Below are 24,874 nucleotides of genomic sequence, written 5' to 3' on the forward strand. Positions count from 1 at the left end.
GAGCTGTGCCCAGGCTCTCTCCTGGGCTGCCTCTGCAGAGCTTTCTCTGCACACCCCGGGGAGCTTTGGCCACCCCTGGCTGCTTTCCTTCTCCCTGCAATCCACCAACTGCTGCTTTGCTTCCCCAGAAATCCAGGATTACTATGACTACCATGGTGAGTGATGGCAGGGAGGGGAGGGGGGGGGCACGGCTCTGGGGTGTGCCCCTCCCCCTCCCCCCCCAACCCTGCCCCCCCTCTCTCCCTGCAGATGTCACCCCACGGGCCCCCGAGGAGCAGTTTCGCTTCCAGTCCCAGCAGCAGTCCCAGCAGGAAATCGTCCCAGCCCCCACCCCAGGTACCCTCCCCCCCCACCCAGGGTACCCACCAGCTCCCCATCCCCACCCCAGATACCCCCCAGGTACCCCCCCAGCCCCCACCCCAGATACCTCCCAGCCCCCACCCCAGGTACCCTCCCCCCCCGCCCAGGGTACCCACCAGCTCCTCCTCTCCACCCCAGATACCCTCCAGCTCCCCATCCCCACCCCAGATACCCCCCAAGTACTCCCCAGCCCCCACCCCCAGATACCTCCCAGCCCCCACCCCAGGTACCCTCCAGCCCCACCCCAAGTACCCACCAGCTCCTCCTCTCCACCCCAGATACCCCCCAGCCCCCACCCCAGGTGCCCCCCAGCTGCCATCCCCACCCCCAGGTACCCCCTCAGCTCCCCCTCCCCACCCCAGGTACCCACCAGCCCCTCTCCCTACCCAGGTACCCATCAGTTCCCCATCCCCACCCCAGGTACCCCCTCAGCTCCCCCTCCCCACCCCAGGTACCTCCCAGCCCCCTCCCCACCCCAGGTACCCCCCCAGGTACCCTCCAGCTCCCCCTTCCCCACCCCAGGTACCCCACAGTCCCACCCCAGATACACCCCAGCCCCAACCCCAGGTGCCCCCCAGCCACCATCCCCATCCCCAGGTACCCACCAGTTCCCCCTTCCCCACCCCAAGGTACCCACCAGCCCCTCTCCCTACCCAGGTACCCACCAGCTCCCATCCCTACCCCAAGTACCCACCAGCTCCCCCTCCCCACCCAGGTACCCACCAGCTCCCCCTCCCCAGGTACCCACACCCCCAACCCCCCCAGGGTACCCACAAGCTCCTCCTCTCCACCCCAGGTACCCCCAAGCTCCCCACCCCAGGTACCCACCAGCCCCCTCCCCAGGTTACTCCCCAGTCTCCTTCCCCACCCCGGGTACCCACCAGCCCCCTCCCCACCCCAGGTACCCCCCAGCTCCCCATCCCCACCCCAGGTACCCACCAGCCCCCTCCCCACCCCGGGTACCCACCAGCATCCTCCCCACCTCTGGCTGAGGGTCTCCATCCCTCTCCAGCCCCCTCAGCACCCCCTGGGCATCCTTCTGGGTGCCAGTGTGGGTGCCCCAGCCCTGTGCAAAGGGCACTGAGATGATTTTGCTCCAGCCCTCAATTTTCTCCCCACTACCTCCAGCTGCTGCCCCTGAGACTGAGCCCACGGAGCCAGGACCCCTTGGTGAGTGTTCCCAGGAGACCTAACTGTGGCCTTCCAGGATCTGCAGGGGGCTGCAGGAAAGCTGGGGAGGGACTTTTGAGGGTGTCAGGGAGGGATAGGACTGGGGGGGGATGGAGCAGAACTAGAAGTGGGGAGGTGGAGATTGGCTGTGAGGAAGAAGTTGTTCCCCATGAGGGTGGTGAGAGCCTGGCACAGGCTGCCCAGGGAGGTGGTGGAAGCCTCCTGCCTGGAGGTGTTTGCAGCCAGGCTGGAGGTGGCTGTGAGCAACCTGCTGTGGTGTGAGGTGTCCCTGCCCATGGCAGGAGGGTTGGAGCTGGCTGAGCCTTGAGCTCCCTTCCAGCCCTGACAGCTCTGGGATTCTAAGCCAGTTACAGCTCCCTGAAGGGAGGTTGGAGCCAGGTGGGGGTTGGGCTCTTCTCCCAGGCAGGCACCCAGCACTAGAACAAGAGGACAGTCTCAAGCTGTGCCAGGGGAGGTTCAGGCTGGAGGTTAGGAAGAAATTCTTCCCAGCAAGAGAGCTTGGCCATGGGGATGTGCTGCCAAGGGAGGTGGTGGAGTCCCCATCCCTGGAGGTGTTTAGGAAGAGCCTGGCTGAGGCCCTTGGTGCCATGGTTGAGTTGATCAGATGGTGCTGGGGGAGAGGTTGGACTTGATGGTCTCTGAGGTCTCTTCCAACCTGGCTTATTCTATTCTATTCTATTCTATTCTATTCTATTCTATTCTATTCTATTCTATTCTATTCTATTCTATTCTATTCTATTCTACTCTACTCTATTCTACTCTATTCTATTCTATTCTACTCTACTCTTTTCTATTCCACTCTATTCTATTCTCTTCTATTCTATTCTATCCTATCCCATCCCATCCCATCCCATCCCATCCCATCCCATCCCATCCCATCCCGTCCTGCTTGCAGACTGCAGGGAGGAGCAGTACCCCTGCACCAGGCTCTACTCCGTGCACAAGCCCTGCAAGCAGTGCCTGAACGAGATCTGCTTCTACAGGTGAGCTGGGGGCTTGGGGGGCTCCCATCCACACCCCTCCCCAGCCCCCTAGATAATGGGGACCCTCCTCTGCTCTCCCATTCACCCCTTCCCCACGTGTCCCCCCCCCCCCCCCGTGCAGCCTGCGCAGGGTCTATGTGATCAACAAGGAGATTTGCGTCCGCACCGTCTGCGCCCACGAGGAGCTGCTGCGAGGTGAGGAGAGAGCCCCCCCCGGGGGCACCCCCAAAGTGGGGCCATGGCCAGCCAGGTCAGGCAAGCATGGAATGGTTGGGGTTGGAAGAGGCCCTTAGGATCTGCAAGTCCAAGCCTCAACCCAGCCCTGCTCAGGGCACCACCAAACCATGGCCCTCAGCACCACATCTCCAGGGCTTCGGAAGCCCTCCAGGGCTGGGGACTGCACCACTGCCCTGGGCAGCCTGGGCCAGGCCTGGACAGCCCTCAAGGGGAAGAAATTGTTCCTCATGTCCAACCTAAACCTCCCCTGGGGCAGCTCGAGGCCATTTCCTCTTGCCCTATCACTTGCCCCTTGGGAGAAGAGACCAATCCCCACCTGGCTCCAGCCTCTTTTCAAGGAGCTGTAGAGATCCACAAGGTCTCCTCTCAGCCTTCTTTCCTCCAGCTCCCTCAGCTGCTCCTCCCCAGCCCTGCTCTCCAGACCCTTCCCCAGCTTGGTTGCCCTTCCCTGGACCTGCTCCAGCCCTCAATGTCCTTCTTGGAGTGAGGAGCCCAGAACTGAACCCAGCACTCGAGCTGTGGCCTCAGCAGTGCCCACTCCAGGGGCACAATCCCTGCCCTGCTCCTGCTGGCCACAGCATTGCTGCTCCAGGCCAGGCTGCTGGGGACCTTCTTGGCCACCTGGGCACTGCAGGCTCATCTTCAGCTGCTGCCAACCAACACCCTCAGGTCTTTAGCTGCTGCCAACCAACACCCTCAGGTCTTTAGCTGCTGGGCACTTTCCAGCCCCTCTGCCCCCAGCCTGGAGCCTTCATGGGGTTGTTGTGACCCAGGAGCAGGACCCAGCCCTTGGCCTTGTTGAACCTCATCCCACTGGGCTCAGCCCATGGCTCCAGCCTGGCCAGGGCCCTCTGTAGAGCCCCCAACCCTCCAGCAGCTCAGGAGTCCCTCCCAGCTTGCTGTCAGCTGCAGAGTGGCTGAGGGTGCCCTGATCCCCTGGTGCAGATCACTGATGCTAAATGGAACTGGGGCCGGTGCTGAGGCCTGGGGGGCAGCAGTTACACCCTGGGGTGGAGTCCCCATCCCTGGAGGTGTTCACAGAACCTGTGGCTGTGGCTCTTGGGGCCATGGTTTGGTGGCCATGGTGGTGCTGGGTTGTTGGTTGGTCTGGATGACATTAGAGGCCTTTTCCAACCCAATCACTCCTATGACTCTCTGCCTTGACCCCCCTCATGGTGACCCCCACCTGGTTGGACTCAATGATCTTGGAGGACTTCTCCAACCCAACCAGATCTATAAGAGCATAGGACAACCTCATGAGGCTCACCAAGGCCAAGGACAAGGTCCTGCAGCTGGGGCAGGGCAATCCCAGGCACTGCTAGAGGCTGGGCAGGGACTGGCTGGAGAGCAGCCCTGAAGAAAAGGCCTTGGGGGTGCTGGGGGAGGAGAAGCTCAGCAGGAGCCAGCAGGGAGCACTTGCAGCCCAGAGAGCCAAGCAGAGCCTGGGCTGCAGCAAGAGAAGTGTGGCCAGCAGGGCCAGGGAGGGGATTCTGCCCCTCTGCTCCACTCTGCTGAGACCACACCTGGAGCTCTGGGGCCAGTTCTGGAGCCTCTGTGCCAGGAAGGCTCTGGAGTTGCTGGAAGGTGTCCAGAGAAGGGCCATGAGGAGGAGCAGAGGGCTGGAGCCGCCCTGCTGTGAGCACAGCCTGAGAGAGTTGGGGTTGTGCAGGCTGGAGAGGAGAAGGCTCCCAGGAGACCTCATTGTGGCCTTCCAGGATCTGCAGGGGGCTGCAGGAAAGCTGGGGAGGGACTTTGGAGGGTGTCAGGGAGGGATAGGACTGGGGGGGATGGAGCAGAACTAGAAGTGGGGAGATTGAGATTGGCTGTGAGGAAGAAGTTGTTCCCCAGGAGGGTGGTGAGAGCCTGGCACAGGTTGCCCAGGGAGGTGGTGGAAGCCTCCTGCCTGGAGGTGTTTGCAGCCAGGCTGGAGGTGGCTGTGAGCAACCTGCTGTGGTGTGAGGTGTCCCTGCCCATGGCAGGGGGTTGGAGCTGGCTGAGCCTGGAGCTCCCTTCTAGCCCTGACAGCTCTGTGATTCTAAGCCAGTTACAGCTCCCTGAAGGGAGGTTGGAGCCAGGTGGGGGTTGGGCTCTTCTCCCAGGCAGGCACCCAGCACCAGAACAAGAGGACACAGTCTCAAGCTGTGCCAGGGGAGGTTCAGGCTGGAGGTGAGGAGAAATTTCTTCCCAGCAAGAGAGATTGGCCCTTGGGTTGGAGCTGGCTGAGCCTTGAGCTCCCTCCCAGCCCTGACCATTCCGTGCTGCTCTGACGCCCCCAGCCCCCTGCTGGGTCCCTCCCTGCCCTTCTCCCTTTCCCCCTGCCCCCTCCATGGACTCTCTCTCTCCCCGCAGCCGACCTGTGCCGGGACAAGTTCTCCAAGTGCGGGGGTGATGGCCACCAGCGGCCTCTGCCAGACCGTGGGGGCGTCCTGCGCCCGCAGCTGCGGCGGCTGCTGAGCCGCAGGGGGAAGGGAGGGGAGAGGGGCGGGCGGGGATGGAGTCCCCCCCCCGGGGGCCGGCCGCCTCCCCGGGGGCATCCCCACAGCTCCTCCTTCCCTTCCCGGCTCCACGCCGGAGCCTCACCGTGGTGCTAAGCAACCCCCGAGGAGGCCACGTTCGGGGGGGGCACAAAATCATGCAAGGGGGGGCGGGAGGCGGGGGGGGGGGGGGAGGTATTTTTATGTCTTTGCCTTATTCTATTGTAAGGGGGGGGGGGGGAAGGGGGGGGGGGACCTCGTTTTCTACTGAGGGCAGCCCAGAGATAAAGCTTAAGGGACCCCCTGCCTCCTGCCTCCTTATTTGGGGGGGGGGGGGGGGGGGGGACACGGCTCTAAGCTCTTTGGGAGGGGGCTGGGATGGAGGGGGGGGTCTGGGTTGGGAAGGGTATGATTTTGGGGGGGGGGTGTGCTCATTTTGGGGGGGTGGATGATTTTGGAAGGGCTTTCTGAGTGGGCAGGTTCTGATTTTGGGGGGGGGCCTTCCGTTTTGGGGATGGTCTTTTTTGGGGAGGGTCTGATTTTTTGGGGGGGGTTCTGATATTTGAGGGGGTTCTGATCTTTTTTTTTGGGGGGGGCTGGGGATTTGGGGGGGATTTCCTGATTTTTGGGGGGGGGATCTGATATTTTTTCGGGGGGGTGTGATTTTTTGGGGGGAGGTTCTGATATTTGGAGGGGGTCAGGATTTCTTTGGGGGGGTTCTGATCTTTTTTTGGGGGGGGCATCTGATATTTTTTCGGGGGGGGGGTTGATTTTTTGGAGGGGTTTCTGATATTTGGGGGGGGGTCAGGATTTCTTTTGGGGGGGTTCTGATCTTTTTCGGGGGGGGGGCTGGGGATTGGGGGGGGGATTTCCTGATTTTTTTGGGGGGTCTGATATTTTTTCGGGGGGGGTCTGATTTTTTTGGGGGGGGTTTCTGATATTTGGGGGGGGTCAGGATTCTTTGGGGGGGGTCTGATCTTTTTTTCGGGGGGGCTGGGGATTTGGGAGGGATTTCCTGATTTTTTTGGGGGGGTCTGATATTTTTTTCGGGGGGGGGGTTGATTTTTTGGAGAGGTTTCTGATATTTGGAGGGGTCAGGATTTCTTGGGGGGGTTCTGATCATTTTTTTTTGGGGGGGGCTGGGGATTTGGGGGGGATTTCCTGATTTTTTGGGGGGGGGATCTGATATTTTTTCGGGGGGGGGTTGATTTTTTGGGGGGTTTCTGATATTTGGGGGGGGGTCAGGATTTCTTTTGGGGGGGTTCTGATCTTTTTCGGGGGGGGGGCTGGGGATTGGGGGGGGATTTCCTGATTTTTTTGGGGGGGTCTGATATTTTTTCGGGGGGGGTCTGATTTTTTTGGGGGGGGTTTCTGATATTTGGGGGGGGTCAGGATTTCTTTGGGGGGGGTCTGATCTTTTTTTGTGGGGGGGGCTGGGGATTTGGGGGGGATTTCCTGATTTTTTTGGGGGGTCTGATATTTTTTCGGGGGGGGGTTGATTTTTTGGAGAGGTTTCTGATATTTGGAGGGGTCAGGATTTCTTGGGGGGGTTCTGATCATTTTTTTTGGGGGGGGGCTGGGGATTTGGGGGGGATTTCCTGATTTTTTTGGGGGGGATCTGATATTTTTTCGGGGGGGGGTCTGATTTTTTTGGAGGGGGTTCTGATATTTGGGGGGGGTCAGGATTTCTTTGGGGGGGTTCTGATCTTTTTTTGGGGGGGGCATCTGATCTTTTTTCGGGGGGGGGTTGATTTTTTGGAGGGGTTTCTGATATTTGGGGGGGGTCAGGATTTCTTTGGGGGGGGTCTGATCTTTTTTTTTGGGGGGGCTGGGGATTTGGGGGGGATTTCCTGATTTTTTTGGGGGGGGTCTGATATTTTTTCGGGGGGGGGGTTGATTTTTTGGAGGGGTTTCTGATATTTGGGGGGGGTCAGGATTTCTTTTGGGGGGGTTCTGATCCTTTTGGGGGGGGGCTGCGGATTTGGGGGGGATTTCCTGATTTTTTGGGGGGGGGTCTGATATTTTTTCGGGGGGGTGTGATTTTTTGGAGGGGTTTCCGATATTTCGGGGGGGGGTCAGGATTTCTTTGGGGGGGTTCTGATCTTTTGGGGGGCGGGGGCTGGGGATTTGGGGGGGATTTCCTGATTTTTTGGGGGGGGATCTGATATTTTTTCGGGGGGGGTCTGATTTTTTTTGGGGGGGGTTTCTGATTTAAGAGGGTCAGGATTTCTTGGGGGGGGTCTGATCATTTTTTTCGGGGGGGGCTGGGGATTTGGGAGGGATTTCCTGATTTTTTGGGGGGGGATCTGATATTTTTTCGGGGGGGGGGTTGATTTTTTGGAGGGGTTTCTGATATTTGGGGGGGGTCAGGATTTCTTTTGGGGGGGTTCTGATCCTTTTGGGGGGGGCTGCGGATTTGGGGGGGATTTCCTGATTTTTTTGGGGGGGGTCTGATATTTTTTCGGGGGGGTGTGATTTTTTGGAGGGGTTTCTGATATTTGGGGGGGTCAGGATTTCTTTGGGGGGGGGTCTGATCTTTTTTTGGGGGGGGGGCTGGGGATTTGGGGGGGATTTCCTGATTTTTGGGGGGGGGAGCTGATATTTTTTCGGGAGGGGGGTTGATTTTTTGGGGGGTTTCTGATATTTGGGGGGGTCAGGATTTCTTTCGGGGGGGTTCTGATATTTTTGGGGGGGGCTGGGGGTTTGGGGGGATTTCCTGATTTTTGGGGGGGGATCTGATATTTTTTCGGGGGGGTGTGATTTTTTGGAGGGGTTTCTGATTTTAGGGGGGGTCAGGATTTCTTTGGGGGGGTCTGATATTTTTGGAGGGGGTCTGATATTTTAGGGGGGGTCTGATCTTTTGGGAGGGACTGGGGTTCAGGGGAAGGATTTTTTTAGGGGGTTCTGATTTTTTTGGGGGGGGAGGTCTGATTTTTAGGGGGGGCTCTGGTTTTAGGGGAGGTTCTCATTTTTTTGGGGGGGGATTCTGAATTTTTGGGGCAGCTCTCTGGGTCTGCACTCCTCCATGGGGCAGCTCTCTAGGTCTGCACTCCCCTGTGGGGCAGCTCTCTGGGTCTGCACTCATCTCTAGGGCAGCTCTCTAGGTCTCCACTCCTCTGTGGGGCAGCTCTCTGGGTCTGCACTCCTCCATGGGGCAGCTCTCTGGGTCTGCACTCCTCTGTGGGGCAGCTCTCAAGGTCTGCACTCATCTCTAGGGCAGCTCTCTGGGTCTCCACTCATCTCTAGGGCAGGTTTCCTCCCTTCCATAGGGCGCAGCTCCCCTCTGGGGCTGAGCCCCTTGCCGGCACAGCTCCGCACAGTGCGCAGCTCAGCCCTGGGCTCCGCTTCCCTCCTGCTCAGCTCCGCAGCCTCTCTCTCCCTTCCCTCCTGCACTTCAGCTACAGCAAATCATCCTGGGGCGGGGGGGGAGCTCAGAATCAACTTTCCTCCCTCCCCCTCCCCCTGCCCCTCCACTTATTGATATCTATTCCTCCTATTATTGCCAACTAATAAACACCTCTTTTCATTGCTGATTCATTGATTAATTCATTAATAACCCTTCCCCTGCACTATTTTTTGGGCTCTTTTGCTCTTTTCAGGGCTTCTTATCCTTCAGGGAGCTGAATCCAGTCTGGTGGCCCAAGGGACACCCCCAAAATGCCACATCCTGTCCCCCCCTTCCCCCAACCCCAACCTTCTCAGCTGCCATTTGGGGTGGGGGAAAGAGGAGGACAGGGAGTAGGCTCAGGAGGGGTTGGGGGTACTCTCACAGCCCCCCTCTCCTCCAACCTCATTGGGGGGGTGGGGGTTCCCTCTTGGGGGTTCCCAGCAGCACCAGTGGGAAAAAAAAAACAACCAACACCCAAACTAGTTAAAAAAATCCAATTATTGGCTAAAAATCTCTCCAAAAATAGCAATTTAGAGGAGGAGGTTTTGGGGTTAGAAAGGGGTTAAAAAGTAAACAAATGAAGAGGGGGGGCGGGGGGAGTGTTGGGGAGCTGGAGGAGGTTTGAGGAGGGGATGAAATCAGGGGGGATCAAAGAGGGGGTTCAAATAAAAAGGAGACTTCCCAACCTTTTGGTTACAAACTGCAGCGGTACCAAAAAATGGGGTTAAAAAAATGACCTTTTGGGCCCCAAACCGTGGCAAAAAAAAGTCCCCGAGATCCTTGCGGTCCGGTGGGCAAAGTGCGGCTGTCGGATGGGGAAAGGGAAGGCTGAGACAAAAAGGGGACGGGGTCCGAGCCTGGGGGCGGAGGCAGCTCCTCCTCACCCCCGGGCTGAGCTGCTGCTGCCCTCTGCAGAGGCTCTCTAGGTGCCGCCGGGGTGAGGGTGAAGCTCCGACCCCTTCAGCAGGGCGATCTGCAGGGGAAAGGGGGGGGGTGAGATGGTGGGGAAGGGGAGGAGGAGGAAGAGGAGGGGACAGGGGTGTCGTCCCCCCGCCCCGGGGTGTCGTCCTCCCGCACCCGGGATGTCGTCCTCTCCACCCGGGGTGTTGTCCCCCCGCACCAGGGGTATCGTTCCCCCCGTCCCGGGGTGTCATTCCCCCCGTCCTGGGGTGTCGTGTCCCCCGCCCCGGAGTGTCGTCCCCTCCGCACCCGGGGTGTCGCCCCCCCCTCCTCGGAGTGTCGTCTCCCCAGCACCCGGGATGTCGTCCCCCGTCCCGGGGTGTCGTTCCCCGTCCCGGGGTGTCGTTCCCGCACCCGGGCTGTCGTCCCCCCCGCCCCGGGGTGTCACCCCCGCACCCGGGATGGTGTCCCCCCCGTCCCGGGCTGTCGTCCCCCCCGCCCCGGGATGTCGTCCCCCGTCCCGGAATGTCGTCCCCCTATCCCGGGATGTCGTCCCCCGCACCCGGGATGTCGTCCCCCCCAGCACCCGAGGTGTCGTCCCCCCCACGTTGGAGTGTCGTGCCCCGCCCCCGGGGTGTCCTCCCCCCTACCCGGGATGTCGTCCCCCCCCCGCACCCGGGGTGTCGTCCCCCGCCCCTGGGGTGTCGTCCCCCGCCCCGCGGTGTCGTCCCCCCCATCCCGGGGTGTCGTTCCCCGCACCCGGAGTCTCGTCCCCCCCGCCTCGGAGTGTCGTCCCCCGCCCCGTGGTGTCCTCCCCCCGCCCCGAGGTGTCGTCCCCCCCGCCTCGGGATGTCGTCCCCCGCACCCGGGGTCTCGTCCCCCCCACCCCGGGGTGCCGTCCCCCCCCGCCTCACCCGCTCCTGCAGGCTGCGCTGGGCCGGGGGCTGGGCGAGGCGCAGCCGCTGCAGCTCCCGCGGCAGCTCCGGGCCGGCTCCGGGCCCCGGCGGCGCCGACCGCTCCAGCGCTGCCACCCGCGCCTGGGGGGCACAAGGCAAGGGCTCACCCCCAGACTGGGCACCGGGCTGAGGGTACCCCAGAGACCGGCGCCGGTGGCCCTGCCAACGGGGATGAGCCCAGTGCCGCCCCAGGGGTAGTTCCCAGCCCCTGCCCCAAGCAGAGAAGAGCCCCAGGGGGAGCTCAGCACCCTCCCAGTACAAACCAGCATCCTCCCCGAACTGCTGTGGTCCCCCCCTAAAAAGAGCCCAGCACCATCCAAGTGGAAGCAGCAGCATCTTCCCAAGCTGGAACAAGAGTCCAGCCCCATCCCAGTACCAGCCCCAGCACCTTCTGGCAAGCTGGGAGGAGCCCAGCACCCTCCCAGTGCAAAGCACCAGCACCTTCTGTCAAGCTAGGATGAGTCCAGCACCCTCCCAGTGCAAGCCCCAGCACCTCCTCAAGCTCTGAGGCACCCCAAAATGAGCCCAGCACCCTCCCAGTGCAAGCCCCAGCACCTTCTCAAGCACTGAGGCACCCCAAAATGAGCCCAGCACCCTCCCAGTGCAAGTCCCAGCACCTCCTCAAGCTCTGAGGCACCCCAAAATGGCCCAGCACCCTCCCAGTGCAAGCCCCAGCACCTCCTCAAGCTCTGAGGCACCCCAAAATGGCCCAGCACCCTCCCAGTGCAAGCCCCAGCACCTCCTCAAGCTCTGAGGCACCCCAAAATGGCCCAGCACCCTCCCAGTGCAAGCCCCAGCACCTCCTCAAGCTCTGAGGCACCCCAAAATGAGCCCAGCACCCTCCCAGTGCAAAGCACCAGCACCTTCTGTCAAGCTAGGATGAGTCCAGCACCCTCCCAGTGCAAGCCCCAGCACCTCCTCAAGCTCTGAGGCACCCCAAAATGAGCCCAGCACCCTCCCAGTGCAAGCACCAGTACCTCCTCAAGCTCTGAGGCACCCCAAAATGAGCCCAGCACCCTCCCAGTGCAAGCACCAGTACCTCCTCAAGCTCTGAGGCACCCCAAAATGAGCCCAGCACCCTCCCAGTGCAAGCACCAGTACCTCCTCAAGCTCTGAGGCACCCCAAAATGAGCCCAGCACCCTCCCAGTGCAAGCACCACCATTCCTACACATTGGGCTGAGAACAAAGGTGCCCAGCACCATCCCAATCCCAACCTAAGCACCAGCATCTCCCTCAGCTGGCAAGAGCCCAGCACCCTTCCATTACAAGCACCAGCACCTCCCCAAGCTTTGGAGCACCCCAAAATGAGCCCAGCACCCTCCCAGCCCCAGCACCAGCACCTCCTCAAACTTTGAAGCACCGCAAAATGAGCCCAGCACCATCCTAGCCCAAGCCCCAGCACCTCCTCAAGCTTTGGAGCACCCCAAAATGAGCCCAGCACCCTCCCAGCCCAAGCACCAGCACCTCCCCAAGCTTTGGAGCACCCCAAAATGAGCCCAGCACCCTCCCAGCCCAAGCCCCAGCACCTCCTCAAGCTGGGATGAGCCCAGACCTGAGCCCAGCGCCCTCCGAGTCCCCGCAGCGGGTGCAGGGAGCAGGCAGGCAGCACCCACGGGTGCCCCATCCTGCAGCCAGCCCCCACCTGCAGCAGCTGGACACGGTGCTGTGCCTGGGCCAGCTCCCTCTGGGCGGTGGCCAGCGAGTGGCTGAGCTGCTGGTGCTGGGCCGAGAGCTGCCGCGAGGCCTCCTGCGTCCCCAGCTTCTCCTGCTCCACCTGCCCCACACAGACACGGGGGGACAGGGCTGGAGGGGCCCCCTGCACCCCACTACTGCACTCCTGGCCCCAGCACCCTCCCCATGCAAGCACCACCGTGGCTACAAACTGGGGTGAGCCCAGCACCATCCCACTCCAAGCACCAGCATCTCCACAAGCTTTAAAGCACCCCACAATGAGCCCAGCAGGACCCCAGCCCAAGCACCAGCACCTCCCCAAGCTCTGAAGCACCCCAAAATGAGCCCAGCACCACCCCAGCCCAAGCACCAGCACCTCCCCAAGCTCTGAAGCACCCCAAAAATTATCTCAGCACCCTCCTACTCCAAGCATCAGCACCTCCTCAAGCTCTGAAGCACCCCAACAAGCCCAGCACCATCCCAGTCCAAGCACCAGCATCTCCTCAAGCTTGAGGCAGCCCAAAATGAGCCCAGCACCATCCCAGTCCAAGCACCAGCACCTCCTCAAGCTTCAAAGCACCCCAACATGAGCCCAGCACCATCCTACTCCAAGCCCCAGCACCTCCTCAAGCTTTGAAGCACCCCAAAATGATCCCATCACCGTCCCACTCCAAGCCCCAGCACCTCCTCAAGCTTCAAAGCACCCCAACAATCAGCCCAGCACCATCCCACTCCAAGCCCCAGCACCTCCTCAAGCTTTGAAGCACCCCAAAATGATCCCATCACCATCCCACTCCAAGCACCAGCACCTCCTCAAGCTTGAGGCAGCCCAACAATCAGCCCAGCACCATCCCAGTCCAAGCCCCAGCACCTCCTCAAGCTTCAAAGCACCCCAACAATCAGCCCAGCACCATCCCAGTCCAAGCCCCAGCACCTCCTCAAGCTTCAAAGCACCCCAACAATCAGCCCAGCACCATCCCAGTCCAAGCAGTGGATGGATGGATGGGTGGATGGATGGATGGATGGATGGATGGATGGATGGATGGATGTGTGGGATGTGTAACACAGAGCAGATTACACAGAGCTTAAATCTAACAGAGAGCAGAGGATGAATTTCAAATGGAGCATCTGGGCTCCAGCATGTAAAAGACAGTGGATAAAGGAGATCTGAAGTGGAAAACACAGCAGAGGTAGATCAAAAAGAGAGGAGAGCTATAAAATAGGGAATCTAGCAGGTGAGGTGTAGAAACTAAAAGCAGGTGTGTGCATGAAAGGTGGCAGATCATCAAGGAAAAGAGAAAATACAGGAGAGAAGAGAGGAAGTGTAGCAGATAATAACCACTAAATACAAAACACAGTAGGAAACAGAGATGTAAAGGATGAAATCCAGTGGAAAATGGGAAACAGAGGAGAAAATGTGGGTGGAAAATGGAAAATACAGGAGGTAGATAGGAAAGGGAGAAGACAATAAAGACTGAACACAAAATGCAGCAGGTTACAGAGATGGAAAAGGAGAAAATATGGAACAGAGAAGAAACTGTAGGGCATAGAACCAATTAGGTTGGAAAAGACCTCAGAGATCAGCAAGTCCAAGCTGCCACCCAACACCTCCTGACAGCTAAACCATGGCTCCAAGTGCCACATCCAAGCCCCTCCTGAACACCTCCAGGGATGGGGACTCCACCACATTCCCATGGCCAATCTCTCTTGCTGGGAAGAATTTCTTCCTAACCTCCAACCTAAACCTCCCCTGGCACAGCTTGAGACTGTGTCCTCTTGTTCTGGGGCTGGCTGCCTGCCTGCGAGAAGAGACCAACCCCCACCTGTCTACAACCTCCCTTCAGGGAGTTGCAGAGAGCAAGAAGGTCTCCCCTGAGCCTCCTCTTCTCCAGGCTAAGCAACCCCAGCTCCCTCAGCCTCTCCTCACAGGGCTGTGCTCCAGACCCCTCCCCAGCCTCCTTGCCCTTCTCTGGACACCTTCAAGTCTCTCAATGTCCTTCTTAAACTGAGGAGCCCAGAACTGGACACAGGACTCCAGGTGGCCTGAGCAGTGCTGAGCACAGGGCACAAGGACTTCCCTGCTCCTGCTGGCCACACTCTTCCTGATGCAGGCCAGGATGCCCTTGGCCTTCTTGGCCACCTGGGCACCCTGCTGGCTCCTGTTCAGCTGCTGTCCACCATTCCCCCCATGTCCCTCTCTGCCTGGCTGCTCTCAGCCACTCTGCCCCCAGCCTGTAGCACTGCCTGGGGTTGTTGTGGCCAAAGTGCAGCCCCTGGCACTTGGACTTGTTCAGTGCCATCCTGTTGGCCTCTGCCCATCTGCCCAGCCTGGCAAGGTCTCTCTGCAGAGCCCTTCTGGCCTCTAACAGATCAACTCCTGCCCCCAGCTTGGTGTCATCTGCAAACTCACTGCTGATGGACTCATTGCCCTCCTCCAGGTCATCAATAAAGATATTGAAGAGGCTGGGGCCCAGCACTGATCCCTGGGGCACACCACTGGTGCCTGGCTGCCAGCTGGCTGTGGCACCATTCCCCACCACTCTCTGGGCTCAGCCTCCAGCCAGTTCCTAACCCAGCTCAGAGAGCTGCTGTCCCAGCCAGGGGCTGACAGCTTGGCCAGGAGTTTGCTGTGGGGGATGGTGACAAAGGCCTTGCTGAAGTCCAGAAAATCCAGATGGGAAAATAGAAAATACAGGAAACAGGAAATGCAGGATGAAGATTAAACACAGAATACAGCAGGCAGTAGAGATGTAAAGGGTGAAATATAGGAGAAAATAAGAAACAGAGGAGAAAATGGAGGTGGAAAATAGAAGATCCAGCAGCTACAGATGAAATGCAGCAGCTCTAGAATAAATACAGCAGCCAATAAGGGCCTGAAGTAGAAAATACAGCAGCTAAAATGTAGTTAAAGTGCAAAACACAGCAGCTATAGAATAAATACAGCAGCTATAGGTTAAATACAGCAGCTGTAGATTAAATACAGCAGCTGATAAGTGCCTGAAGCAGGAAACACAGCAGCTAAAATGCACCTAAAGTAGAAAATACAGCAGCTAAAATGTACTTTAAGTACAAAATACAGCAGCTATAGGTTGAATACAGCAGCTATAGGTTAAATACAGCAGCTGTAGATTAAATACAGCAGCTGATAAGTGCCTGAAGCAGGAAACACAGCAGCTAAAATGCACCTAAAGTAGAAAATACAGCAGCTAAAATGTACTTTAAGTACAAAATACAGCAGCTATAGGTTGAATACAGCAGCTATAGGTTAAATACAGCAGCTGCAGATTAAATACAGCAGCTGATAAGTGCCTGAAGCAGGAAATACAGCAGCTAAAATGCACCTAAAGCACAAAGTACAGCAGCTATAGGTTAAATAACAGCAGCTGCAGATTAAATACAGCAGCTGATAAGTGCCTGAAGCAGGAAATACAGCAGCTAAAATGCACCTAAAGTAGAAAATACAGCAGCTAAAATGTACTTTAAGTACAAAATACAGCAGCTATAGGTTGAATACAGCAGCTATAGGTTAAATACAGCAGCTGCAGATTAAATACAGCAGCTGCAGATTAAATACAGCAGCTATAGTTTAAGTACAGCAGCTGATAAGTGCCTGAAGCAGGAAATACAACAGCTAAAATGCACCTAAAATAGGAAATACAGCAGCTAAAATGCACCTAAAGTACAAAATACAGCAGCTATAGGTGAAATACAGCAGCTGTAGATTAAGTACAGCAGCTGATAAGTGCCTGAAGTAGAAAATACAGCAGCTAAAATGTAGTTAAAGTGCAAAATACAGCAGCTATAGAATAAATACAGCAGCTGCAGATTAAATACAGCAGCTGATAAGTGCCTGAAGCAGGAAATACAGCAGCTAAAATGCACCTGAAGTACAAAATACAGCAGCTATAGGTTGAATACTGCAGCTGTAGGTTAAATACAGCAGCTGATAAGTGCCTGAAGTAGAAAACACAGCAGCTAAAATGCACCTAAAGTACAAAACACAGCAGCTATAGGTTAAATACAGCAGCTGCAGATTAAATACAGCAGCTAAGTGCCTGAAGCAGGAAATACAGCAGCTAAAATGCACCTAAAGTAGAAAACACAGCAGCTAAAATGCACCTAAAGTACAAAACACAGCAGCTAAAATGCACCTAAAGTACAAAACACAGCAGCTATGGGTTAAATACAGCAGCTGTAGATTAAATACAGCAGCTGCAGATTAAATGCAACAGCTGATAAGTGCCTGAAGTAGAAAATACAGCAGCTAAAATGTAGTTAAAGTGCAAAATACAGCAGCTATAGAATAAATACAGCAGCCATAGGTTAAATACAGCAGCTATAGGTTAAATACAGCAGCTGTAGATTAAGTACAGCAGCTGATAAGTGCCTGAAGTAGAAAACACAGCAGCTAAAATGCACCCAAAGTAGAAAACACAGCAGCTAAAATGTACTTTAAGTACAAAATACAGCAGCTATAGGTTGAATAAAGCAGCTATAGGTTAAATACAGCAGCTGGAGATTAAATACAGCAGCTGATAAGTGCCTGAAGTAGAAAACACAGCAGCTAAAATACACCTAAAATACAAAATACAGCAGCTATAGGTTGAATAGAGCAGCTGTAGATTAAATGCAGCAGCTGATAAGTGCCTGAAGCAGGAAACACAGCAGCTAAAATGCACCTAAAGTACAAAATACAGCATCTATAGGTTGGATACAGCAGCTATAGGTTAAATACAGCAGCTGTAGATTAAGTACAGCAGCTGATAAGGGCCTGAAGCAGGAAGTACAGCAGCTAAAATGCACCTAAAGCAGAAAACACAGCAGCTACTCTGTGCCTGAAGTACAAATTGCCACATAACCACCCCCTCAGGAAATAAAGCAGCTAAAAGTGCCTACACCTTGCAGCTGGGCAGATCCAGGTGATCTGTTTCAGTGCATTTAGACTCCAGACCCATGCACTGTGCTTGGCCAAGCTCAGCCCTACCACCGGGCTGCTTTTGGAGCCCGCTCCAGGCCTGACCCCCAGGGAGTGCCAACCCCACTGCCCTGCTGTGCCCAGGCTATCCCCACAGCAGCCAAGGGTGCCCCCCAAGCCCCGCTCACCTTGCCCAGGGTGCTCCTGAGGGCGCTGTGGTCCTTCTCCAGGCGCAGGGCCAGGCGCTGGGCTGCCCTCTGCTCGCCCTGCGCCCGCGCCAGTGCCCGCTGCAGGCTCAGCACCTGCTGCTGCAAGCCCTGTGCCCACCCGTGTCAGCACTGCCACGGGGGGCCAGGGGCACGCAGGGGGCTGGGGCTCTGTGGGGCCTGCAGGGTGCTGGGGCAAAGTGGGTGCTGGGGCTGGGGGGGGGGGCTACAGGCTGCTGGGGCTATATGTGAGCTAAGATAAAGAAGGTGCTGGGGCTGTGTGGGGGCTAAGGGTGCTGGGGCAAAGAGGGTGCTGGGGCAAAGAGGGTGCTGGGGCAAAGAGGGTGCTGGGCCTGTATGGGGGATACAGGGTGCTGGGGCAAAATGGGTGCTGGGGCTGTATGGGGGCTAAGGGTGCTGGGGCAAAATGGGTGCTGGGGCTGTGTGGGGGCTACAAGGTGCTGGGGCAAAGAGGGTGCTGGGGCTGTATGGGGGCTAAGGGTGCTGAGGCAAAATGGGTGCTGGGGCTGTATGTGGGCTACAGGGTGCTGGGGCTGTATGGGGCTAAGGGTGCTGGGGCAAAATGGGTGCTGGGGCAAAGAGGGTGCTGGGGGTGTATGAGGGCTACAGGGTGCTGGGGCAAAGAGGGTGCTGGGGGTGTATGTGGGCTACAGGGTGCTGGGGCTGTATAGGGGCTAAGGGTGCTGGGGCAAAATGGGTGCTGGGGCAAAGAGGGTGCTGGGGGTGTATGGGGGCTAAGGGTGCTGGGGCAAAATGGGTGCTGGGGCAAAATGGGTGCTGGGGCAAAGAGGGTGCTGGGGGTGTATGAGGGCTACAGGGTGCTGGGGCAAAATGGGTGCTGGGGCAAAGAGGGTGCTGGGGCTGTATGGGGCCTAAGGGTGCTGGGGCAAAGAGGGTGCTGGGGCTCTATGGAGACTTCAGGATGCTGGGGCTGTGTGGGGGCTACAAGGTGCTGGGCGGTGTGTGAGGGCTACAGGGTGCTGGGGCAAAGAGGGTGCTGGGGCTGTATGGGAGCTACAGGGTGCTGGGGCAAAGAGGGTGCTGGGGCTGTATGGAGGGGCAAGAGGGTGTTGGGGCAAAGAGGGTGCTGGGGCTGTATGGAGGGGCAAGAGGGTGTTGGGGCAAAGAGGGTGCTGGGGCTGTATGGAGGGGCAAGAGGGTGTTGGGGCAAAGAGGGTGCTGGGGCTGTATGGAGGGGCAAGAGGGTGCTGGGGCAAAGAGGGTGCTGGGGCTGTATGGAGACTATAGGGGGTGGGAAAGGGTGCAGGGGCTGCACTGGGGGCTGTAGGGTGCTGGTGTTCCATAGGGACAACAGGACGGTACTGGGAAGGTGAGAAAGGTGCTGCAGGAGGAAGCAAGAGGGTGCTGGGGCTGTCTATAGGGTGCTAAGAGAAGTGGTTAAGAGGGTGCAGGAGGGCTCTAGGGTGCTGCAGGAAGAAGTTAAAGGGTACAGGAGGCATGGGGAGCAAGAAGGTGCTGAGGCTATAGTGTAGGGCAAGGGGGGCAAGAGGCTGCTGGTGTTACATGGGGGCTGTAAGGTGCTCTGTGGGGAGGGAAAGGTGCAAGGGGCTGCATGGAGGCAATAGGATGTGGGTCAGGGTGGGCAAGAGGGTGCTGGGGTTGCATGGGGGCAGTCCCTAGGGTTGGACAAGGGAGAGGCTGGGCAATAGAGTGATGCATGGAGACAATGAGGTTCCTGTGGGGGCAAGAGGGTGCAGGGGACTGTATGGGGGCAAGAGGGTGCTTGGCCTATATGGGGGTCCATAGGGTGATACCAAGTTGGGAAGGGAGAAGCAAAGGATGCTGCAAGGAGGGGAAAGGTGTGCAGGGTGCTACATGGGATGAACAGGGTGCTGGAGGGTACAAGAGGCTGTAGGGAGCTGCACAGGGGCAATGAAGTGCTGCATGGAGGGGGTCAGAAGGGTGCTGGTGTTACATGGGGGCCACAGGGTGCCATGGGGGGAAAATACACTTCATGGTACAGGCAAAGGGTGCTGCATGGGGACCAAGGAGGGTGAATTTTGGGAGTGCCACCACCACTACCCACTGGCATGGGCTGCACTTCCCCTGGCCTCACAGGATCACACAGAATCACAGATCACAGGAGGTTAGGGGTTGGAAGGGACCTATAGAGATCATCCAGTCCAACCCCCCCTGCCAGAGCAGGAGCACAGACTCCAGCTCAGGTCACACAGGAAGACTTCCAGATGGGGCTGGAAAGGCTCCAGAGGAGACTCCACAACCTCTCTGGGCAGCCTGCTCCAGGCCTCTGGGACCCTCACAGTCAAGAAGTTCCCACTCACCTCCTTCTGCTGCCGACCCTGCGCCTCCAGCTCGTCCTTGCTGCGCTGCAGGGCCTCCTGCTCCCCCCGCAGCGCCTGCAGCTGCTCCCGCAGCGCTGCCTTCTCCTCCCGCGCCTCCGCCAGCGCCCGCCGGGCCACGTCCAGCCCCTCCTGGGGGCAAAGAACATCCGTGGTGACCCCACGGGTGTACCCTAGTGTCACCCCAGCCACCCTAGGGCGCTCGCCCCCACCTGCAGCGCACGGCGGTCTTGCTCGCCGGCGGTCAGGGCGCTCTGGAGCTGCAGCAACCGCTGGTGGCCATCGGCCGCCGGCACCGCCGGACTCGGAGCATCGCCCTTGGAACCGCCCCCGGCCAGCGCCGCGCTCGGAGCATCGCCCCTGGAGCCGATTCCGGCCAGCGCCGCGCTCGGAGCATCGCCCCTGGAGCCGATTCCGGCCAGCGCCGCGCTCGGAGCATCGCCCCTGGAGCCGATTCCGGCCAGCGCCGCGCTCGGAGCATCGCCCCTGGAGCCGATTCCGGCCAGCGCTGCGCTCGGAGCATCGCCCCTGGAGCCGACCCCGGCCAGCGCCGCGCTCGGAGCATCGCCCCTGGAGCCGACCCCGGCCAGCGCCGCGCTCGGAGCATCGCCCCTGGAGCCGACCCCGGCCAGCACCGCGCTCGGAGCATCGCCCCTGGAGCCGATTCCGGCCAGCACCGCGCTCGGAGCATCGCCCCTGGAGCCGATCCCTGACAGCGCCGCGCTCGGAGCATCGCCCCTGGAGCCGACCCCGGCCAGCGCCGCGCTCAGCCGCTCCGTCGCCAGCTGCAAGCCCCCGGCCCGCTGCTCGCTGGCGCTCAGCTGGACCCCGAGAACAGGCAGGGAAATGAAAGAGAAACGTTGAGAACCCCAAGTAAGGAGGATTGACGCCGTGCTCGCTGGCTCAGTCCCCAGCAGGCAGCTTGTTTGTTGCTTGCTGCTTGCTACAGCCCAGAAACTACAGCAAAATTCAACAGAATCAGGAGAAGGTCCAAAGCAAGAAGAGGGGGGTTGGGGAGGGTGTTAAGGGGGTTCAGGCCATGCTCAGCTGCTCCAGAGAATCAGAGATGGGAAAAGGTCTCTAAGACCATTGAGTCTAACCATCAACAGCACCATGGCCACTAAACCATGTCCCAAAGTGCCAAGGCCACAAGTGTCTTGAGCACCTCCCTGGGCAGCCTGTTCCAATCCCTGACCACTCTTGCAGGACACAAATTGTTCCTCTTGTCCAGCTAAACCTCCCCTGGGGCAACTTCAGGCCTTTTCCTCTCATTTTTATCACCTGATGCTAGGGAGAAGAGACCAATCCCTACCTGGCTCCAGCCTCCTTTCAAGGAGCTGTAGAGAGCCAGAAGCTCTCCCCTCAGCCTCCCCTTCTCCAGGCTCAACACCCCCAGTTCCCTCAGCTGTTCCTCCCCAGCCCTGTTCTCCAGACCCTTCCCCAGCTTCCTCGCCCTTCTCTGGACCTGCTCCAGCCCTCAATGTCCTTCTTGGAATGAGGGACCCAGAACTGAGCCTGGGACTCAAGCTGTGGCCTCACCAGTGCCCAGTCCCTGAGGACAATCCCTGCCCTGCTCCTGTTGGTCACACTACTGCTGATCCTTCCCCAGCTTCCTTGCCCTTCTCTGGCCCTGCTCCAGTCCCTCCATGTCCTTCTTGGAGCGAGGGCCCAGAAGGGGAATCAGCCTAGCCCTGGGCACCTCCGGGGCAGGTGATGGAGGCTCAGAGGGCTTGGTGCCATTACCTGCTTCTGGAGCAGCTCAGCTCTGTCTTGCATCGCCCGCGCCTCCGCCTGCCGCTCGCCCAGTGCCGCCCGCGCCCGCTGCAGCTCTCCCTCCAGCACCCTATGCTGCAGCTCCAGGCGGCAGCTGCGGCTCTCCGCCGCCTCCAGACGCCGCTTGGCAGCCTCCAGCTCGGCCTCGCTGGCTCGCACCGCGCTCAGCCTCTCCTGCAAGGCACCAGCAGGCTGCCGTGGGCATGAGGGTAGGGCCGGGGGCAGGACTGGGCTGCTCGTGGCATGGATGGGTGGATGCTTGGCCGGGTGAAAACCTGGGCCCAAAGAGAGCTGGGGGAATGGAGCTGACTCCAGCTGGTGGCCAATCACAGGTGGTGTTCCCCAGGGCTCAGTGCTAGGGACAGGGCTCTTCAGTATCTTTATCAATGATCTGGACATGGGGATCGAGGTACCCTCAGTTTGCAGCTGGGAGAGACTCTAAGGAGGGATCTGGCCAGGCTGGATCCATGGGCTGAGGCCAATAGGATGAGGTTCAACAAGGGCAAGGGCTGAGTCCTGCTCTTGGGTCACAACAACCCCATGAACACTCCAGGTCTGGGGCAGAGTGGCAGGCAACTGCCCAGCAGAAAAGGACCTGGGGGTGTTGGTTGACAGCAGCTGAAGATCAGCCAGGGGGTGCCCAGGTGGCCAAGAAAGTCACCAGCAGCCTGTCCTGAATCAGCAAGAGTGTGGCAAACACAACTAGGGCAGGGATCATGCTCCTGGACTGGGCACTGCTGAGGCCACACCTTGAGTATTGGGTCAGTTTTGGGCTCCTCACTCCAAGAAGGACATTGAGGGCTGGAGCAGGTCCAGAGAAGGGCAGGGAAGCTGGGGAAGGGTCTGGAGAACAGGGCTGGGGAGGAGCAGCTGAGGGACCTCGGGGTGTTGAGCCTGGAGGCTGAGGGGAGACCTTCTGGCTCTCTACAACTCCCTGATGAAAGGAGGTTGGAGCTGGGTGGGGCTTGGTCTCTTCTCCCAGGAACAAGAGATAGGAGAAGAGGAAATGGCCTCAGGTTGGCCCAGGAGAGGTTTAGGTTGGAGATTAGGAAAGATTTCTTTCTTGCAAGAGTGGTCAGGCACTGGCACAGGCTGCCCAGGGAGGTGGTGGAGTCCCCGTCCCAGGGGGTGCTCCAGGCACTTGCGGCCATGGTGGTGTCGGCTTGCTGCTTGGACCGGATGCCCTCAGAGGCCTTTCCCACCCCAAGGAGTCCTGTGGCTCTCTGCCTTGCCCCTCCCTCACGGTGAGCCCCACCTGGGCAGCTCTCCTCTCGCCCTCAGCGTGCTGCAGGCTCCGTTCCAGCGCCGCCACCTTGTCCCGCAGCGCCCTGCGCTCCTGCTCGCCCCGCCGCAGCCTCTCCTCCTGCAGCAGCAGCGTGGCCTGGCTGCTGCCCCGCTGCCCGCTGCCAGGCCCTGCCATGCCACCAGCACACCCCTTACTGGGGCTACTGGGAGCTGGGGGGGTGCTCAGCAGGGGCTTACTGGGGCATTTATCAGAGTTCAATGGTGATGCAAAGGGGGCTTCACCACTGGAACTGGGGGTTATGGAGGACACCTGGGGACATCTGCCAGTGGGGGTTAGCAGGGATGCAGGGGGGCATTTACCAGTGGCACTGGGGCTTGTGGGTCTGCACAGGGGGGTTACCAGATTAACTGGGACTTGTGGCTCTGCAGTGGTGTTTTACCTCCTTTACTGGGGTTCACCAGGGATGCTGGGAGGCATTCACCAGTTTAACTGGGATTTATGGGTCTGCACTGCTGTTTTACCTCCTTTACTGGGGTTTAGCAGGGATACTGGGAGGCATTCACCAGTGTAACTGGGATTCATGGCTCTGCACTGGTGTCTTACCTCCTTTACTGGGGTTTAGCAGGGGTGCCTGGGGGCATTCACCAGTTTAACTGGGATTTGTGGGTCTGCACTGGAGTTTTACCTCCTTTACTGGGGGCTACCAGGGGTGCCTGGGGGCATTCACCACTTTAACTGGGATTTGTGAGTGTCCAATAGAGGTTTACCAGTTTCAGCTGGGATTTATGAGGGATGCAGGGGGGTATTTACCAGTTTAACTGGGATTTGTGAGTGTCCAATAGAGGTTTACCAGTTTCAGCTGGGATTTATGAGGGATGCAGGGGGGTATTTACCAGTTTAACTGGGATTTGTGAGTGTCCAATAGAGGATTACCAGTTTCAGCTGGGATTTATGAGGACTGCAGGGGAACATTTACCAGTTTCAGCTGGGATTTGGGGGTCTGCACAGGGCATTCACCAGTGTAACTGGGATTCATGGCTCTTGCACTGGTGTTTTACCTCCTTTACTGGGGGTTACCAGGGGTGCCTGGGGGCATTCACCAGTTTAACTGGGATTTGTGGGTCTCCACAGGGTGGGTTACCAGTTTAACTGGGATTCATGGCTCTGCACTGGTGTTTTACCTCCTTTACTGGGGCTTACCAGGGGTGCCTGGGGGCATTCACCACTTTAACTGGGATTTGTGAGTGTCCAATAGAGGTTTACCAGTTTCAACTGGGATTTATGAGGGCTGCAGGGGAACATTTACCAGTTTCAGCTGGGATTTGGGGGTCTGCACAGGGGCTTTACCAGTTTAACTGGGACTTGTGGGGGATGCAGAGGGCATTCACCAGTGTAACTGGGGGGTGCACAGGGGGGGTTGCCAGTTTCACTGGGAGTCATGGCTCTGCACAGGGGGTTACCAGTTTTACTACCAGCTTTCCCAGGCTTTAGGGGCCAAGCACGGGGAAATGCCACCAAGCACCCAGCAGACCCAAGCAGCACCACCCTACCACCACCTCCGTTTCCCCAAAGCCCCCAAATCACCCCAAACCCCACAGTCTAGGGGAAGGGGGGAGGGGCCACACCCCAACAAACCCAACCCATTACCTTCCTCGCTGTCAGCCAGCAGCTTCTGGAGCTGCTGTGCCCGGCTGCTGGCACTGTCCCGCTCCTCCTCCGCCTCTGCCAGCCGCCGGCCCAGGCTGCCCACCTGCACCCGCAGCTCCTCCTGGGGCGAGGAACTGGGGTGAGAGAGGGCATTTTTAGGGGGGATGGGGAGGGGGGGAGGGGAGAGGAAGGGGGGGCACTGACCCGCTCCCGCTGGGCATCCTGCAGCTCGCGCAGGAAGTCCCTCAGGGCTGCCCGCACCGCCTCGGGCTCGCTGCCTGCCTCGGGCTCCGGGGCTGAGCTGGGGCTCCCCGAGCCCTCGGGGCCCCCACCTGTATGGGACACACTGGGTGACACGGGGACAGGGGGGCACAGCAGCCAACGGGGAGGGGGATGCCCTGCAGTGCGATGTTCAGACTGGATAGGGTGGTGAGAGCCTGGCACAGGTTGCCCAGGGAGGTGGTGGAAGCCTCCTGCCTGGAGGTGTTTGCAGCCAGGCTGGAGGTGGCTGTGAGCAACCTGCTGTGGTGTGAGGTGTCCCTGCCCAGGGCAGGGGGCTTGGGAGGTCCCTTCCAACCCTGACA

The 24,874-nt window shown here is 58.8% G+C and overlaps 2 protein-coding genes across 2 annotated transcripts in view; one reads left to right on the plus strand and one right to left on the minus strand.

Moving 5' to 3' along the window:
• Positions 1 to 5,261, plus strand: part of MFAP2 (microfibril associated protein 2) — a 6,016-nt gene extending 755 nt beyond the window's left edge. The window contains 7 exon segments of the mRNA XM_068162844.1: positions 14 to 155; positions 250 to 336; positions 1,489 to 1,530; positions 2,447 to 2,534; positions 2,656 to 2,729; positions 5,121 to 5,152; positions 5,154 to 5,261. Of these exon segments, the coding sequence (XP_068018945.1) occupies positions 14 to 155; positions 250 to 336; positions 1,489 to 1,530; positions 2,447 to 2,534; positions 2,656 to 2,729; positions 5,121 to 5,152; positions 5,154 to 5,225 (537 nt within the window). The 3' untranslated portion in view covers positions 5,226 to 5,261.
• A 4,208-nt stretch (positions 5,262 to 9,469) lies between these two features.
• CROCC (ciliary rootlet coiled-coil, rootletin) overlaps positions 9,470 to 24,874 on the minus strand; it is a 58,911-nt gene continuing 43,506 nt past the window's right edge. The window contains 10 exon segments of the mRNA XM_068162718.1: positions 9,470 to 9,606; positions 10,448 to 10,570; positions 12,133 to 12,264; positions 17,265 to 17,393; positions 19,607 to 19,756; positions 19,837 to 20,445; positions 21,368 to 21,571; positions 22,653 to 22,810; positions 24,291 to 24,411; positions 24,495 to 24,622. Of these exon segments, the coding sequence (XP_068018819.1) occupies positions 9,556 to 9,606; positions 10,448 to 10,570; positions 12,133 to 12,264; positions 17,265 to 17,393; positions 19,607 to 19,756; positions 19,837 to 20,445; positions 21,368 to 21,571; positions 22,653 to 22,810; positions 24,291 to 24,411; positions 24,495 to 24,622 (1,805 nt within the window). The 3' untranslated portion in view covers positions 9,470 to 9,555.

The sequence above is a fragment of the Melanerpes formicivorus genome, unplaced genomic scaffold (genome assembly GCF_026170545.1).
Source record: "Melanerpes formicivorus ecotype bairdi unplaced genomic scaffold, bMelFor1.0.p_v2 SCAF_67, whole genome shotgun sequence".
Taxonomy (NCBI): Eukaryota; Metazoa; Chordata; class Aves; order Piciformes; family Picidae; genus Melanerpes; species Melanerpes formicivorus.